The sequence below is a fragment of the Miniopterus natalensis genome, chromosome 20 (genome assembly GCF_054644295.1).
Source record: "Miniopterus natalensis isolate mMinNat1 chromosome 20, mMinNat1.hap1, whole genome shotgun sequence".
In the NCBI taxonomy this organism is placed as follows: domain Eukaryota; kingdom Metazoa; phylum Chordata; class Mammalia; order Chiroptera; family Miniopteridae; genus Miniopterus; species Miniopterus natalensis.
In genome coordinates, this window is record NC_142100.1 from 13,722,001 (window position 1) to 13,740,049 (window position 18,049).

Consider the following 18,049-nt stretch of genomic DNA (forward strand, 5'->3'; position numbering starts at 1 on the left):
AGCACAGTGAGTCTGGCCACCCGCCAGACTGAGGGGGTACCCGGCTTCCAGCGAGGGTGGGTCTCTTCTGCCCAAGTGAAAGCCAGGGCTATGGCGCCCTCTGGTGGCCAACACTGGAAGCACCGCTGCCCAGCCCATTGAAGAGAGGGCCTGGCCCCAGGTGCTGGGCTCAGTGTGGGAAGGATAGGGTTTGGCATGAGCCTGCCCTGCACCCCCTCCACCCTTCCCCACTAGATGGCTCCATTTTACACAGGATGCCGAGGACCAGGGAATTGGGAACCCACCAGCACCTGGCACTGTGGCCCCCATTTATTGCACTGCTTTGCCACTCGAGGGAGAAGCCCATCCCCCAAAGTCTCAGTCCTGTGTAGGCATCTTATCCCTGGGTCTCCGGTCAGCCTTGTCCGCCCTGCACACTCAGTAGCCAGCAGGCTCCCCGCCTTTCCTAGAGTCTGAGGCGGCCGCCCAGCCATCAGCAGTGCGGACGATGGCCTGCACCACAGCAATGAAGGTGGAAGTAAACTGCGTGTTGTGGTGCCGGGCCTTCAGTGCTGCAGTCACTGCCTGGAATAGGAGGGGAGAGGGAGGCTTCAGTGGGGCCCAATACACCCTTTGAACCACACCTATGTGGTCATGGGCTTCACAGCCCCAGATGATGCCATCTCTGGCCGAGTGGCCAGCAGGAGCAAGTTGGGGGCAGCTGGACCTATTGGGTTGCATTGGAGCACGTGGCCTGGCCCTCACTGTACAGGGGCTCAAGATGGTCATCTTGAAGGTCATCTGCTCCTGGCAGAGGACACCAGCTATCATTTACTCCACAGCGACTCAGGGGATCCAGACCTCCATCTCAGGATAGCCAGTGTCCCCCCCCCCACATACACACACACTGTGACTGTTCCCCCACCTCCACCCTACCTGGTCCATGTCTTTTTCCAGTGTTGTAGTGTTGGGCAGAAGTTGGTTGTGCAGCCGGGGCTCCTCCACCGTTCTCTTCACATCATAGCCGAACCACAGGCTGTGAATAATGGCCTGGTGGGGGGTGGGGGGATGGGGTCAGCATGGTTCAGGGACAGGGGCTGAGGAGATAGGTGGGTGGTACATACCAACGCGGTGGCTGTGGTGATCTGTGTGCCCCCAGAGGCACCCACCACCATGGAGACCTTGCCGTCCCGGTCCACAATTATCGCTGGGCACATGGATGAGAGTGGCTGCTTCCCTGAAGTCAGTGGGCGTAGGGGACAGAGATGCTGGTCAGCTGCCTACCCAGGACACCAACCCCTCCCCGCCCAAGCCCCTCACCACACACCTGGCTTGATGAAGTTGGCCGGTGAGGGGGGCACCTCAAACTGGTTGGTGATGTTGGGGGAACTGAAGTCATCCATCTCATCATTGAACAAGATCCCGCTGACCTGCGATAGCACCTTGGAACCGAAGCTGCAGACCAGCTGAGTCAGACAGCTATGTACTGCCCAGCCCTGCCTGCCCCACCCACCAAAGCTCCAACCTCTACCCTTCAGGTCCCAGGCAAGTGCTCTACCAAGGTAGGTCTTAGTTTCCCACCATGAAAGGGGTTAATGAAGCCCCGCTTCTGGGGCATGAGGGTAGCCCCTGGCCCACCCAGGCCTCCTGGCAGCCCTTACTAGAGGTTGATGGTGCTGGTGGCCGATACAGCGCTGCCATCTTCTGCAACCACGGACAGGTGGGCGGTGCCGCCATCATCTGGGATGTAGAACTCAGGCTCATAGTAGGAGTCTGGGTGAGTGGTGTCATCTGAGATCTTGCCCCGGAGTTGGGCAGCAAAGGACTCGGAGCTCATTTTTCGGACCACCTGCCGAGACCCCAGAACTGTCCTGAGGAAGTGGAGGGGTGGGGAGGGGGCACAGGCTTGTGCAGGCAGCTTTCAGGAAGCCCCCAACCATGGTTCTGATCGAAAGCCTCCTGTACTCTGGAACTCACGTGGCCCGTCTGACCCTCTCTCCAGCCTCTCTCTCTGTTGCAGTCCAGCAACTCTGAATGCCTGTCTGTTCCCCAAGCCATGACTCTCTAGCCACATACACTCCTTCATGGAGCCTGTACTGTGGGCCTGGCCCTGGGGGATCAGCAGGAACAGACAAGCAGGTCCCCACACTCATGGCAGGGAAGACAAAGGCAGGCAGGGGCATGCTGGGAAGAAATGCCATGTAAAGGTGGTGGAGGATGGGGTGGGGGTAGAGTGGTTAGGGAGGGCTTCTCAGAGGAGGTGACATCTGAAAAGGGCCCTGAATGAGGCCTGGATGGCAAATGCAAAGGTCCTGAGGCAGGCCTGTGAGTAGCGGGCTGACAGTGAGTTGGGTTAGGAAGACAGGAGGTTGAAGATGCCGGCAGGGGCCAGGCCCATAGGTCCTCATAGGCCTCATAAAGACTTTGGCTTTTGCTCTCAGCCACCTGGGATTGGGACAAAGGGGTAAGCCATGTGTGTTTTCCCAGGATCCTTCTGGAGGCCATGTGTGAGAAAAGGGGGGAACCCAATAGGGAGGCTCTGTCGTGAATTGGGAGAAATGAGGTGACTCACCCAGGTGGGAGAGAAGGAGGGACTGAAAATGGCCCCAAAGTCTTCAGTCCAGAGTGGCCCTTAACTGGGGAGGTGAACACTATGGAAGGGACAGGTTTGGGGATAGTAGGGAGCTTGATTTTGGAAAGGTGCCCATTGGACACTGAGGAGCCTGTCTTGGGTGGGTGGTGAACCTATGTGTCAAGTTCGTGGACAAGATCAGGCTGAGGGATAAACATGGAAACAGCTGCTCAAAGCCATGAGCCTGGGTGGGCAGACAGAAAGGATGGACAGACACAGAGGAGGGCGAATCCAGCAAGGACGATCGTTGGGGGCCTAGCAGGAAAAATGCCTCCAGGAGGTTCCAGCAACACTGCTCAGATTAACTGACTAATCCAAGGGGGAAATTTACAGCCTGAATTTACTCCTAAGGAAACAAGGTCAAATCCAGGATGTGGGACATTCTACAAGAAAATGCCTTGGGCTTTAAAAATCAGAGAGGGCCACGGGGCCATTGTGAGGAGACTGGAGACACAAACAGCAACTGCCATTGTGAGCCCCATGGGCCCTGGGCCTAAAATCACTGGGACCCTCAGGGAAATCCCGGCACAGGCAATAGGTCATGTATAAAACATGAGGTGTGATATCTGCAACTGACTCAGAAATAAACACAGATATCAATGGCGAGGCCGACAGATTTCAATGGTGAGGCTGACAGATATCAATGGCGAGGGCTCCTGAGAGAACAGAGCTGGCCAGGTTGGCTCTGAGGGGAGCAGAGGAATGGGACAGCAGATGGCAGGTTCTGGAGTGACAATAGCACACCGTTCTCGGGGACGATCCACCAGAAAGGGCAGGAGGGTAGGGCAGAGGCAGTGCAGCGTTGTGGGAAAGGTGCGCTGTCAGCGGGTGGATGGGCAGAAGGCCCACCTTACCCAAGGGGGAGGGCAGAGGGGGTCGCAGTGCAGTGGCGATGCAGTCACCTTAGGGATACAAGACACCAGGTCACTGGCTGCAGTGGATAATGGGGGTCCAAAATGACCACCAGGAAAGAGAAAAGACCTAGGAGACCAGAGGGGCTGCTGGGCAGCTGAGGGCCCTTCTGGGAGGTGAAGATCAATGTGAGGGTCTGGAGGACTACTCCAGAATGGGGGGAACCAAGTAGGTAAGGAAGGATGTGACAGGGGTCAGTGGAGACCCAGCCTGGAGCTGGGGCACCTGGTGGTGAGTGGGTTGAGCAGCTCAGTGCAGGCCTGGGTGGGGATCTGGGAAGCGTTGGCTCCTGGGTGTAACCAGGTTGCAGGTGGCCAAGGCCTCTGCCCACCTAGAAGGCTCTCTCCCTCACCCATCCTTCTCATCCCCCTGAGGGCTGCGATGCCCCCAAACACTCCTCACCTCAGCACTAACTACTCTAGACCTTCCAGGCTGCAGTGTGGGGGGGGGGGGGACAGGAGGGCACTGATTATTCATTGTCAAGTCTGTTACACTTTGAGCTCCGTGGGGCAGAGGCCCAGACTCGGAGTCACTAGTCCATCCCATCACATAGTGGGCCTGCCAACAAATTGGTGAAACCGGATTAATAAAGTAGGCGGGGGACTTTATTAATTCATAGAGGACCCTAGAGAAACCTCCTGACACCTCCACAGCAGGCCATCCAACCACTGAGGGCCAGGCCCTGCCCCTTACCTCAGTCACATTGACAAACTTGGGGTCCGCAAGCAGGGTCCTCTTGGCGTAAGCAAACCGGAAGGCCTCCACGATGCGGTGGTAGGTCAGGCCCTTCTGCTCTGGTGTCTCCACGCTTGCCCGGGAGAAGTTGTACCCTGGTAGGGCCGAGCAGGCAAATGTTGGCAGTCTCAGCACCCCTCGGGACATCCCAGCTCAGCCAAGACAGCTGGGGGCCTGGGGTGGACTCACACCTTCCTGAACCACCTTAAGAAGGGGGGGCATTTAATAACCAACAGCAGTGACTATATGAAGAGGGCAAGAGACCCCTGGGCCTGGGCCTCATACATCCAGCCAGAGGGCTGCCCAGCAACAGATGAACTTCTGGCATTGGATGCCTGCGGTAAACAGGCCCTGATGCCCTTGAACTCCACTCCCGGGGCACCGCTCCACGCCTCTCTCCCTCCCAACACTCCTCCTCTAGCCCCCGGAGTGTCCCCCGAGGCCCGTGGATGGCTCACCCTTGAGGAGGTTGAGGATCAGGGCCAGCACAGGCCCACTGAGGGGGGCGCTGGGCACATAGAGCCGGGCATCCCCAAGGCTGACACTCAGTGGGTGCTCGATCAGCTCGGCACGGTAGTTGTTCAGGTCCTTGGCGGTCACAATGCCCCCTGCAACGAGACAGCAGCTCCATGGGGGGGAGGGGGCACGGGAATTGGGCTGCACTATTATGGCAGGGCTGCCACTTGAGGAGGATGGGGCTGCACTGTTGGAGGGGGTCCTGCCCACCCTGCAGGGCCCCTGCCCCTCCACCTCCATACTGGCCCACCCCCGCCTCCCTGCCCTCCCTGATGACGCCACCTCCCCATGGCCAGGCCCCGGCCACCTATCCTCAACCTGGCCTCCAGGTTGGTTGTCTCTCCTCTTGGCAGTCAGAGTCCTTAAGTGGAAAATACCTGCCGCATCCCCCCTGCTCAGCCCCCCTCCTCCTGTGACTAATGGGGGTGGGGGTGGAAGGAAGCTCTTAATTCCCAGGAGAAGGCTCCAGACAGATGAGTATTTACAAGCTAATTTCCAGTGTTAGTGGTAAAGGCCAATCACCCCCCTCCATGGCACACTGACAAAAATAACATATGAAGGAGGCCACTGCTCAGGGAGGGAGAGGCAACTTTAAGCTCCATCAGAACCTGCCCCACAAGCTTCTAATTACAGGACCTTGCATGCAACCCCCACCAAGCCCACCCTCACCCCCTGTGGCCCCCCTGGAGAATTAAAATCCCTTCTCCAGGCCTTAGCCTATTCCCTCTGCCAGGAACACCCTTCCCCCCTCTGCCTATAAAGTGCAATCTCATCTGTAGATCAGGGGCTGCCTCCTTCAGGAAGGCCTCCCAGGTCTGCATTTTAGTGCTTCCTCAGCCTTGGCTCATGCCTACATCTACAGCCCCCCCCCCCCCCCATACTCAGAAAGCCCAGGGAGAGGGGCGCTTTCTCTCCTGAGCTGTACCATCCCTTTCAACTTTGACCTCACAAGGCGCTGTGGATCCACGGTCTGTCACTGACTACATACACTTCTGTGACCCTCCCCTACCAGGTGGTCCCTGAGGGCCCCGTGCCCAGCCTAGGCAGGACCCGAGGACCCCAGACCTTTGAGCCCCAGCTCAGGGTTCCCTCTACAAAGTGCCTTGCCCCAGGTCCCTGAGGTCGTCCACTCACCAGCTGCCTGGATGTCCTTGACAATCTGGGCCGTGAGGCTCCCATTGTAGAAAGCCTGGGGCCCCTCGAAGGCCAGCGTCTCGTACGTGTCAGCCAGCCGTGGCATGGTCAACCTGTCCCCTTCCCGCAGCACCTTACCATCCCGGCAGAACACCTCACTGGGGAAGAGAGGGCCCCGTGAGGCAGGCAGGTGTGGTGGACTAGGCCAGACCAGCCACCCAAAATAGGGAGACAAGAACAAAGGACAGTCGGGTCCTGTCCACAGGTGGGTGGCCCTGTCACTCAGGGCTCGTCCTCCAGTGTCTAACCCAGGCCTCCTAGAGTTCCCTGCTACTCAGGAAACACAGGCCAGAACCCCAGGCACCAGGTTCAGAATGTGTCCACACACTATGGGAAGGGGTTTTCATCTCCTGGACCCTGTCCTTTCACCAGCACAGGTTCCTGAAAGTGCTCCATCAGCCAGCCATTCACAGCCTGCAGGGATCTAGGAATGTGCCTGCTCCACCTGTGCCCCAGGGCAGGCCAGCACCCACAAACTTGCCACAGGGCTGGCTGCTTCTCAATGGCAGCACGGCTTTTCTCCAAGGCTGCCGCCAAGCCCTTTCCCACAGGGAAGCCCTCACGGGCCAGCTGGATGCTGGGCTGGAAGAGGCGAGCCCAAGGCAGCCGCCCGTGTCGCTTATGTGCCAGTTCATAGCCGCGGATCTCACCAGGAACTGCCACCGACAGCCCCCCTGCAGAGGGAGAGGGTCACAGTTAGTGGTCCCAGACAAGGGACATCAGGGTCTCTCGTAGGCATCATCCCAGGCATAGTCCCCAGGTGGGACTATGGGCTTAGGAAGGAAATGGATTTTTGAAGTCGTACCTGGACTCGGCAGGCAAGAGTGCAGATAAGGGGACAGGAGGGCGAGGGGGTAGCGTAAGTGCTGGACTTTGCTATCCCAGGCCTAAATGTCTATCTCCCCATGTGCCACCATGTCTGAAATCCTGTGCCAGGCTCACAGTGGGGCAATGAGACTGTGGGGAAGCCAGACACATGCCATCTCTCAGTCTGAGCCTCCCAGCCATCAATCTGAGCCTCCTAGACCACAAGGCCTCTCTTCCCATGAGACTCAAGGGTGCCACCAGAACCTGCCAGAGCCTCCAGTGCAAACCTAGGCCACCCTCAAGCCGAGGCCGGTCCCAAAGCAAGGGCCTCTCTTCTATTGTCCCAACTGGGACCTGAACCCAAATCCCTGTCTTACCCTAAGCTGGACAATGACACAGAAAGGCTCACCACTCCAGGCACCCTCCTGCTTTCACCCCTGAGTTGGCCTGGGTCATTTCAGCTACTCCCAGGTTTGGTTCCAAGGGCTGGGTTGTTACGACACTGCATATCCCAGGTCTGATACCCAGCACACAATTCCTCCCACCTGAAATAAATGCTGCCATAACCTCAGGCCAGTCAGGTTCTCATCACACCCTGCTCACCAAGGTCACCCGTGACCCCACACTGCCAGCCCAGGGCCCCACCCAGCCTCGCCTTACCCAGCCCATCACTCTCTCCTCCCGAGTCACCTCTGTATCACTCGCCTGGCTCTCTCCTCACATCTCCCCACCCTCTCTTCTGTCTACACTCACTCTCTTGGTGGCCTCCCCCAGATCAGGGACTCAGGGCTCCATTTACATGCTGACAACTCCCAGGTTTATTCTCTGCCCTGGCCTGCTTCCTGAGGGCCAGATCTGAGGATATACTTGCCCATTCAAAAAAGACATCCAAATATAACACACCAAAAACTCAGCTTCTGGCTGTCACTGCTGATGGTCTCTGTCAGGGCCTCCCTGACCTTCTAGGTGCAGACTGAAGACCCTGGGTCATCGGGACTCCCAGCACACATGTCACACCCAACCCATCAGCAAATCCACAGGCTCCAACTTCCATGCGTGTTCAGCACCAGTGACCAACCATCACCCTCATCGCTCCCTGACTGGATCACTGAAACCCCCTGACAGATCATCTGCTGGGCAGACGGCTTGCTTCCTGTCCCTTCCACAGAGCCCAAGGAGTCCCATTAGACACGGGCCAGATCCACCGCAACCACCCCGCACTCAAACACTCCCAGGGACACCTCTACCTCCCTCAGATAAGAGGCACGGTCTTCATGGTGAACCACAAGGTCCGACACAACCTGGGCCGTTCCGTCTGACCCCAGGTCCTCTTCTTCCTCCCAGACACACACCCAGCTCCCCCCACCCCACCCTAGCTTCTGGGTCTTTGCTCAGATGCCGCCTCCCTGCCCAGGCCACCCTCGGTGAACCTCCATGCCCTCCGGCCCTTCCCGCCTCTGCTTTCCTGGCAGTGCATGGCACACCCCTATCTGCTCAGCCTCTTTTCTGCACCCGAGATGTCTGCTTGGATTCCATCTGTTGCCTTTGTTTCAGACCCCAGCTTGAGGAACAGCCCCTGACTCTTTAGGGGAGCCCAACAAGTCCTAGCTGACAAATGAGTCCCAAGTGTCCACAGGATGCTAGGTCTATAAGACTCCAGCAGTCTCACACTCTGACTGACTTCATTTTTGCACATTTTGAGTTTTCAGTGGGTAAAAATTCAAAGACTCTGCACATTGGAGAGGACTCCAAAGGGGGAATCAGACCCTCCGTGGCCCACAGGCCCTGTCCCTCCTCCTTGACCTCTTCCTGCAATCCAGGGGCTGCAGGGACTCCTCAGAGCAGCGCCCCCTGGTGGCCACTGGCTTCCCCTCAGCTGCCTGGGGAGTTGGGGGGCCTCCTCCTAGCTTATGACCAGGTTAGAAAAGAGAAACTCCACCCCATATTCATCCTCACAAATGAATGACTTGGATATCTCCTGAAAATGCAGGGTCGAGACAGCTTGCTTCATCGCGGAACTGTGTGACCTCTTCAGGTGTGCGTGACCTCTCTGGGACTCAGTATCCCTACCTATAAAACCAACTCAGCACTCCTCCAACGAGCTTACAGGGAGGATTCAAGGGCTTCATCAGTGAAAAGGGCTGAACAGAGTGCTGGCCCAGGACTCCTGGTTCGGCAGGCTGCTGTAATAATCCTCTCCAGGTACTAGCACAGGGTGGCCCTGGAGAGGCCTGAGCAGAAATAACAGAAACTCTCTCCCTTTACTCTCTGTGATGATCTGTTTTTTTATTGCTTTTTTAGAAAGAGAGGAAGGGAGAGAAAGAGAGAGAGATTTGTTGTTCCACTTATTTAGGCACTCATTGGTTGATTCTTGCATGTGCCCTGACCGGGGATCAAACCCAAAACCTTGTATCGGGACTATGATCTAACCAGCTGAGCTGCCTGGCCAGGGCTCTGTGATGATGGTCCTGACCATTCACTATGCAGGATGTTATGGGACTGGGAAGGGATGGGAGGGGTGGGATCAGCGACTGCCAGAGCTGTCCCAGGGGCATGTCAAGCCTTCCCATCCCGCACCCTGAGCCTGCCCCTCACCTTGCTGCGACTGCTCCGAGTTGTTGAACATGTTGGGGGAGGCCAGCTCAGGGGCCACTTCTCGGGCATTGATGATCTCAGCTTTTCCTGCAAGGAGAAGCAGGTGGGCAGACCGGACCAACACCAGCCCCTCACCCTGTGTGAGCCCAGGAGCCACCCAACTGTGCTCGCCCCAGCCCAAATCCAGTCTGAGGCAGGCACCCTGCCATTCACCCCCTGCTCCCGGGGGCACTCACCTGTGGTGCTATTGTAGATGGTGAGGAACAGGCCGCCCCCAATGCCCATGCTGTGGGCGTTCATGAGCCCCACGCACAGCAGGGCCGCGATGGCGGCGTCCACCGCTGAGCCACCATCCTGCAGCGCATCCCTGCCCGAGGCACGTGGAGGGAGTGAGAACCTGCGGGCTCCCCAACCCCACACTCACCCTGCCGTCCACCTCCACCCTCTTTGCTGGTCCTGTCCAAAGAAGGACAGAAGAGAAATCCACAGGAGTTTTTGTTGTTGTTTTTAATCTTTTTTAATCCTCACTTGAGGATATATTTTTCCATTGCTTTTTAGAGTGGAAGGGAGAGAGAGAGAGAGAGAAACTTCGATGGGGGAGAGACACATCGATTGGTTGCCTTCTGCACTCATCCTGACCAGGGCAGGGGATCAAGCCAGCAACCGAGGCCCTTGGCTGGAATCGAACCTGGGACCCTTCCATCTGCAGGCCGACACTCTACCCAGAGCCGAACCAGCCAGGGCCACAGGAGTTTTTGTTTCTTAAATGTAACTCTAAAACCAATGGACTTATATTTTCCTCTTTTTCAAGTAAACAAATGTACATAGCTTTTATAATTTGAAAATTGTTACTTTTCATTAGTAACATTCTATTTAAATCTACGTGGGAACTGATCTTTGTATATAATGTGAAATAGGAGTAGAAAATAGTATCAAACAGCAGAGTTTATCCAAAGAGACAGCACCCTTAGAACTGAGAAAAGGGCCCAGCTGGGCATTGGGAGGCCTGTGTCCTGCTCCTGGGCTCAGTGCCCCCTTCTTTCCTGACCAGAGACTACTTGAGAAGATCCAAGGCAACCCATTTACAGGTGGGGAAATTGAGGTTCAGAGGGGCAAGGGTCTTGCCCAGGCCCACTTACAGTGGGTGTCCTCTAGGGCCTGTGTCCCCACACCCTGCTGCACTCACCTCCCGATCTCCGAGCATTGCTTGGCGTCTGCGGCCACGGCAGCCCTGGGGTACACGTGGGAGGGCGGCTTGGAGGCGAAGGGCAGCCAGAGGCTGAGGCTAATGATGAGGAGCACCAGGACTATGGCCGTCAAGGCCAGAACCACATAACGCTGCTTCATGGATCTGTGGGCATGCGGAGCGATTAGGGGAGCAGGGTCAGGTGTCCGCGCCGGCCTGGCACTGGGCAATATCCTGATCCTCTCCCCCCAGGACACAGCCTGAAGTCAAGCCTCAGAAATGCCCTTGTGTCTCCTTCCTTCCTGCTGCCCAGAACACATGCGAACCAGGTCATTCTTTCTGCCAGAAACTCCTGGTCCCATCTCTGCCCTCAGGGCTCCGTTCCAGTAAGAACCCCATCTCTAGCAGGGAGCCCTCCTGGGAGCCCCCAGATTTCACATGCCGGGGTTTGGTGGTGAGCATGCCATGTGACCAAGTGGGGAAGCCGAGCTGAGCAGGGAGGGGATGGGTCCTGGAGCCAACCTGCTCCACCTGAGCCTGGACTTGCTCCTTCCAGGCTCTGGGGCTTTGGCCAAGTCACTGACAATCTGTCCTGTGGGAATGACAGAGGTACTCCGCTTGGGGATGTTGTGAAGATTAAGGGGGGTGGAAAGTGTTGACTACACTGGGCTACGCTGGGCGGTGCTCTGGAGGTGAGAAGCTGGTCAGCCTCTTGCTCAATTATTTCCTTGTTGACTTCCTTCCAGGTTGGGCTGAGAGTGACAGCAGTTACCTTTGGGGTTCCCCTGGTGGTGGCAGGAAGTGAGGGATATGGCGACAGAGGCACAAGGTCCTCTTTTCCCAGAGTCAGTTCCTTCTAAAGGGCAGGTGTCTGACCCTGAGCCCCAGGCTGGGACCCCTCTGGCTCACCCTGTCTTTATTCATAGGGTTTGAACGCTAGGGCCAGAGGTAGTGTCCCAGAGATAGCCTAGGAATGAAGTCCAACCCCATGGGGGGGGGGGGGGAGGTCTTCTAGACACCAACAAAGAGGAGCTTTCTCTTCCCCAGGCTCAGGGGGTGGGGCACAAAGCATACCACCCCATGTCCCCAGTAGGGGACAGCCAGCCCCTCTTCTCCCCCTGGACAGAATCTACACACCACTGTGTCTGGCTGGACTCCACGCAGCCCCTCCCTCCCCTCCCTCCCACCAGCATCTGTTCTTCAGTCCTCTGAAAAGCTGTCATAGGGCTCTCTCCAAAGTGCCAACCAGGCCCTGCCCCTTGCTAATAATGCTCCCAGGGACAGGTCATGCTTTCTGCCCTCTGCCTCTGCCCAGTCTGACAGCCCTTAGGGTTCACCCTAGGCCCTTGCAGGAAGACTGGTCAGGGGTAAGGGCTCCTGATGGCGACAGCTGTGCTGGGAGGTCTGAGGGACCTCAGGACCTGGGCTGGCAACATGCGGTGTCTGTTCGGGACACAGAACTTTCCCATCACATGTGACGGGGCAGGCGGAGTAGGACGGGGCCACGCTGGGTACCTTGGGGGAATGGTCTCGTTTCTCCTGGGCTTGGGGCCATCAGCTCAGACTCCCCTCAGGGCTCTCCTGTCTCCCTGGGGAGAGCTAGCCATGACTTCCTAAGGTCCACACTCCAGCCTCCCCTGTCCACCCATCTGGGTCCACCCATCCACCCGCCCAAGTGCCCAAGTAGGCTCCCCGAGGGGCAGGGGCACCCAGTGAGGCTCAGACTGCCAGGGTGTGTGGGGAGGGTGTGGGCGGCACTGACCCGCATCCCCCCGTCCCTGGGCAGGGCAGCAGGAGATCTGGCTCAGCCCCCACAGGCAGATATTTCCAGCCTTTCAGAAGACACCCTGCTGGGGGACTGGGCTTCCGTGTCTCGTTCCCCCACCCCACGTTTTTCTTGAAAACTCACTAAGCAATGTCCAAGCCCAGAGGCCTGGCTTCCACTCAGATCAGTAGCAGGAGGGGAAACCAAGGCAGGAGAGTGGATCGGACACAGTGCCTGGCCTCAAACCCCAGCCCAGCTCCTCATAACCCTGGTGGGCTTACCTGAGGCCCAGGGACCTCTGGGGTCCAAGAAAGCCCCCGTTCGTCAGAAGACGGCTCTGGGTTGGGGCATGGCAGGGGAGGAAGGCGCAGATTTATTTGTCTGTCTGGGAAAATCTGGGTTACAGAGCAGCTGACTTCCTACTCCCAGGGGAGGCTGCTGTGCTGGGAGGTCTGAGGAGCCTCAGGAGAGACAGACACGCCGGCAGCCCCTGCAGAGCTGCTTAGGGGGGCCTCTGAACTGGGACTGAGATCTGGGGATAGGCGTCTCCAAGGAGGAGCAGGGGCAGGAGAAATTGGAGGAACTCACATGCTCACCTAGTCCCAGGGGGGGCAAGAGACCAGCCGGAGGGCACCTAGCACCCCTGTGGGGCAGCTGGAGGCATTTCAGTGGGGTGGAGAGCAGGCCATCTTCTAAAGGAGGCCTGGCCTGGCAGGGAGGACGGTTGAAGGCTGACATATGGGCAGCAAGAAGGTGTGGTGACTCGACCTGTCACCAGATGACTAAAGTTCATGAGGCCCTGAAAGGTGCTGGGACAACAGTGGCTCCTGGAGCTCCCACGGTGGTGGCAGCAGGCAAGGGTGTGACCCAACGGGGAAGGCCGGTGGTGGTGACAGAGGGAGGGGCCCCCCTCTCTGGGACTCAGATCCTTCCAATGGGCAGGGTCCACCAGAGTCCCTCTAGGAAGCCCCAGGCTGGGTCCCCCACCGGCGAGCCCCGTCTCTGTTCATGGCATCTAAACGCCAGGGTCAGACACAGCGTCCCAGAGATGGTTCCTGAGGCGGTGCCACCAGTATCACACCAGAGCCCGGAGCTGGGAGGCCTTACCACAGCCCACAACCCTCAGCCAGGTGCCAGGGGAGCCTCTCAAAAACATGGCCTGGGGCCTCAGCTCATGAGTAGTTCCCTCGCCTACCCAGGAATATTATTGCCTCCGGCCCAAGGAACTACCTGAACAGCCTGGAAAAGCAGGGCCCAGAGAGGACCGGAGCTGGTCCAAAGTCACATAGCCCAGGAGTGCAGCCTGACCACCCCATTTCTGCCCCCAAGTTGCTGAGTGTCCCTGACCAGCCCACCAAGGAGGTCCTGAGTCAGGAGCTGCTCCGGCCTGGCCCAGGGGACCTTGGACACTATTCCCCATTCCCTCATGCCATTATCTGCTAATGACAAGGGCAAGGATCAGCCACTTCTTGGGTCATGGCTTCCTGGTCATTTGTGTCTCAGTTGCCTGGAAGCCCTCAGAGTCCCTATCTTTAACACCAAACCCACAACCACCCTGCAAGGCTGTGCCACCTGACAGGAGATATAGACGCTGAGCAGACATTGCTACCTGCCCCGAATCACACAGCCAAAGCAGATCTTGTTCTGTCACCCGCTACCCTTGAGCAGCCTGGAGATGCTATAACTGCCAGTTTGCCTGGGCATTACCCCAACTGCAGACCAGAGTGACTGGAAAGATGAACAGGGAAGGAGCCAAGGCCCAAGGCCCAGGACTTATCCCCAGGGGCTGGATACCAGCCAGGAACATCAGGGGATCTGGCCCTGCTTGAGTGGCTGCATTGCAGGGCTGTCTGCCGGGAGGGGTCTGCAGTGGACAGCCACAGGGCCCTGTCCCTACCTGAGCCTGCTCAGCAGTTTTCTCCCTGCCTGGGATAACATGAGACATGGTAATATCCACAGCAGCAGAAGGGTAAGAATAATGTCTGAGTGCGCAGAGGATGGCCCCGTCCCCACAGGAAACCTAACAGGAAAACCTTGGGCACAGATAGCTGTCTGCAATGAGGCACAGTTCCAGTGAGAGGGGACAGGAGGGAAGGTGGCTCAGCTCATCAAAGGCCATGTTAACAGAGGTATGATGTACAGAACAAAGAAGGCCCCTTCTCATATGACGAGTATGTCACATTCTGTCCTGGTCAGCCTCCTACCCCCTACATGCAGAGAGGGGACCCGGGGGGGAGTAGGTCTGGGGAAACCATGTCATTTCAGGTAAGGCTGCAGGGGCTGGTCTGGAGGAGACCTCCAGCCCCTATGCCTCCTGTCTTAGGTACAAAAAGTGAGCTCGCCCAGCCGGTGTGGCTAAGTGGTTGAGCATCAATAGACCTATGAACCAAAAGGTCGAAGTTAGACTCCTGGTCAGGGCACATGCCCGGGTTGCGGGCTCAGTCCCCAGTTGGGGGCTTGCAGGAGGCAGCCAATCAGTGACTCTCATCATTGATGTTTCTAGCTCTCCCTCTCCCTTCCTCTCTCTGACATAAAAAAAACAACGTATTTTTTTAAAAAGTAGTGAGCTCCCCATCTCCAAGAATGTGCAAGCCGCACCCACCCAAAGAAGCTTACTCTGCCATTAGCACCACCCCCTCCCAACACACAGACCCAACCCCAAGTCAAATCTAGGCTGAGCCAAGCGAGCCCCAGGATGCAGCAGGGGAGCTTGAGGAAGAGAACAACCAGGCAGCCAGCTTGGGGTGTCTGTTAATCCTCCAACGTGCCTGATGGCTGTATCATCAAAACCCCAGAGCCACAGGGTTGAAAACGGCACAGGCCCAAACCCATTCATAGACAGGAAACCGAGGCTTAGGTAGAAGCAACTTGGCAAGGTCAGACGGTCCCCCAAAGCCACATGTGCCCCACCACAGCCGGCCCATAGCAAGGAGTCACCTACCTCCGGTATGAGAACACAGCTCTCAGCGGCTTCCTTAGACCTGTCCACACCCCTGGACAGGAACCTTCTCAGAGTTGGGATCTCTTTCCCTCGCTGCCCACCTGGTGGCATAAAATTGAGAATTAGATCAAAGTCTTTCCCCTAGGACTTCATAACCACCACCTGCTGGAAACCTGTTGAAATATGCCTGAGGTAACCAAAAAGTGCTGGGCACCCCTAGTGCTGTGCAATGACTCTTGCACAGCCAACCCTGCCCCACATCCACCACGGCCAAACCAGAGCCCCAGGGGGGCAAGCAGGGCCCAGAACACAGCTCCCTCACAGCTCCAGCTCCACTCCAGACCTGGCGCCCCAGTGAATCCTTCCCCTGAGACTGCCAGAGCCTTCTAGGCTCAGTTTCTCCTTGGTGCTCTCCTCCCCCTTAATTCTGAGAAGTCCACTTCCTGGGTGCCTTGGCTTCTTCAAAATCTCCTTAGGTGGCTCCACCCCGCCCCCTCCACCCACACCTGTGGCGGAGTGAGCCAAAGCCCGAGCAGGCAGCCTCAAACCCACTTGCCAGACGAGACACAGGCTCCCAGCCCAGACCCTGTCAGACAAAGAGCCTGGAGTTCTTCCCACCTGTGTGACCCTCTGCTTATCTGTCCACATGAACCCTGTCCTGTCACCCTGAAGGGGCAGGAGCATAAACTGAAGTCTGGAGAGGAAGGAGGGCTCCTCCAGAGCATGGCCAGCACATGGCAGAGCTGGGGCTGGAAGCTGAGCCTCTAGATGTTCCCAGGAGGCCCCAAGCCGAAGCTTCCCCGACCTGCGATGCCCAGCAGCTCAGAGAGGGTGAGATATGCTTTGAGGTGACAGCACTGTGGGACAGCCAGAGCCCATTCCATCCCAGCTCACCTGGCTCCAGGGCTGGTCCTCCAGCTGTACTCCAGCACAGAACTGAGTCCCTAGAGCCTAGCAGGGACCCAGCTCCTCCCCTCCCTCCCAGTGCTGGTCAGGGGTGGGGGAAGGCTTTAAAGGCACAGGAACCTTTCCAGGTGAGAAGAGGGCTGACTCCTGGTCCTATCCCTATGGCTGTGTGACCCAGGACAGCTGCTGGCCTCTCTGAGTCCAGTGGGGTTCCAAACCCTGAATGAGAGACCTGAGCTTTGAGGGCTTCATTGGGGCTGAGTTTGGGTTTCAAGCAGAGACAGGTCAGACCAAGGGTCTCCTGAAAGGAGGTGAGCTCCCCTCAACTTACGATATCCAGAGAGGGGTCACATAGCACTGGGGTAGAGCCAGATGCCTGCACCAGCGGGTATTGGGAATATAAGCTTCTGTTATCCCACCAGGCCTGAGGAGCCTAAGACTCTCTACAACTCTGGGGTAGGGGCTGTACCTCCAAGTGTGCCCTCTCCCTGACCTTCGGGGCTGCAGGTGGAGTGTCTAGAGACTGTCACTCCAAGGGCCCTGGTCACTTGGACTGAAAAGAATCACATAACCCAGGGGAACCTTTCCTCATCCCCCAACTTTCTGGAGTCGTGGGCATACAGACTGACAGAGGACACAGGGCAGTGGTGGTGAGAGAAGGGTCCTCACTCACCCCCACACTTGCTCAAGCCTGCCTATGCCTCTGAAGTCCACACAGGGCCTGCTGACTGCCAGAGTTGCCACCACTAGCACAGCCTTAGCTTAAATTCATTCATTCATTCTTCATTCATTCATTCACCCATCCGATCCTGCCCATCTGGTCTTCTCTCAAAGGAGCCCCCAGTCAGGTTGTAGATGGAATAGTATGGTTAGCCGAGAAGGAGGAAGACCCTAGGGCCCCAAGGGGGGAATCCAGGCAGCGCTGGGATTGGCTGGGGAAGACATGTCAGGTGGAGAGAACGACTTGAGCCTGGAGGGCAGGCATTAGAGGCATCTCTAGGAGTGGTGAGGGTGCGAGGGAGGCTCTTGACCTCCACGGCCCTTCCTGAGGTGTCAAGGCTGGAAAGGGAGGTGGCTGAGCTGAGACCTTAAAGGACAGGCGTCTGGACTTTGAGAGCCCAGGGAGGCTGGTGAATGTGTTACTGGACTGGGTAACCCATTAACCCCAGCTCACTCATTAAGACCCTGGTGGGTGACCGTTAGCTCCTCAGCCAACCATGCAGTGGGCAGGGGCTATAGGAAGAAGGTGGTGTTGGTGGGGGCGTTGGCTGAGGACTGGCTGAGCTGGGCATCATTGTTCCTTGAAGAGCTTTCCTGGGCCAAGCTGGCCTCCAGCCAGGGGCAGTTGTCAAGGCAGCGGGGATGGGGGACACCCCACCATCCTAGTGACTTTCATCTTCTAATCACCCCTTCTGTTCTGGCACCAACAACCTAAAGTGCCTCAGGGGTCTTGGCCAGACAGGAGTCTCAAGGCACTGTTCCAGTGGGCAAGGATGGCTGGGCACCTGGCCCATCTCCCCTCTGAGAAATGGGCCGACAGTGGTAAACAAGGCCCTTCCTGTTTGACCGGCTTGGATCTGCCTCACCTCTGTGCTTGGGAGGAAAATGAGTGATCCCAGCACAAGGAAACTGTATCCTGAGAGGGCAAGAGATTTGCCCAAAGCCACTCAGCAGGGCAATGACCCATGACGGGGGCAAAGCCCTAAAATCCATTTCCTACAAGTGACATCTCCTGCTGTCTCTGTCATGCCCCACCCTGCTATCAGGTCCTGGGAGTGGTTGTGGCTGAGTTCCAGGATGTGCCAGGTGAGCCTTGTGCCCCGGGTGGACCCCAGGTGGTAGAGACACGACATGCCAAAATGCAGTCATGAGCTTCACAGG

The 18,049-nt window shown here is 57.4% G+C and overlaps 1 protein-coding gene across 1 annotated transcript; it reads right to left on the reverse strand.

Moving 5' to 3' along the window:
* Positions 1-325: 325 nt before the first annotated feature.
* Positions 326-10,787, reverse strand: GGT1 (gamma-glutamyltransferase 1). The gene is made up of 12 exons (XM_016204245.2): positions 10,557-10,787; positions 9,607-9,737; positions 9,371-9,457; positions 6,450-6,642; positions 5,909-6,066; positions 4,717-4,866; positions 4,217-4,353; positions 1,641-1,828; positions 1,307-1,434; positions 1,104-1,216; positions 916-1,029; positions 326-564 (listed from the first exon to the last, which is right to left on the reverse strand). The coding sequence occupies exons 1-12, from the start codon at positions 10,715-10,717 to the stop codon at positions 418-420; spliced, it is 1,707 nt and encodes a 568-aa protein (XP_016059731.2). The 5' UTR covers positions 10,718-10,787; the 3' UTR covers positions 326-417.
* Positions 10,788-18,049: the final 7,262 nt, after the last annotated feature.

Coding starts and splice junctions, on each gene's coding strand:
- GGT1 (XM_016204245.2), bottom strand. CDS start 10,717: ATGAAGCAGCGTTATGTGGTTCTGGCCTTGACGGCCATAGTCCTGGTG. Junction 4,867..5,908: donor CAAGGACATCCAGGCAGCTG/GTGAGTGGACGA, acceptor GTCTCGTTGCAG/GGGGCATTGTGACCGCCAAG. Junction 4,354..4,716: donor GATCCTCAACCTCCTCAAGG/GTGAGCCATCCA, acceptor CGGCCCTACCAG/GGTACAACTTCTCCCGGGCA.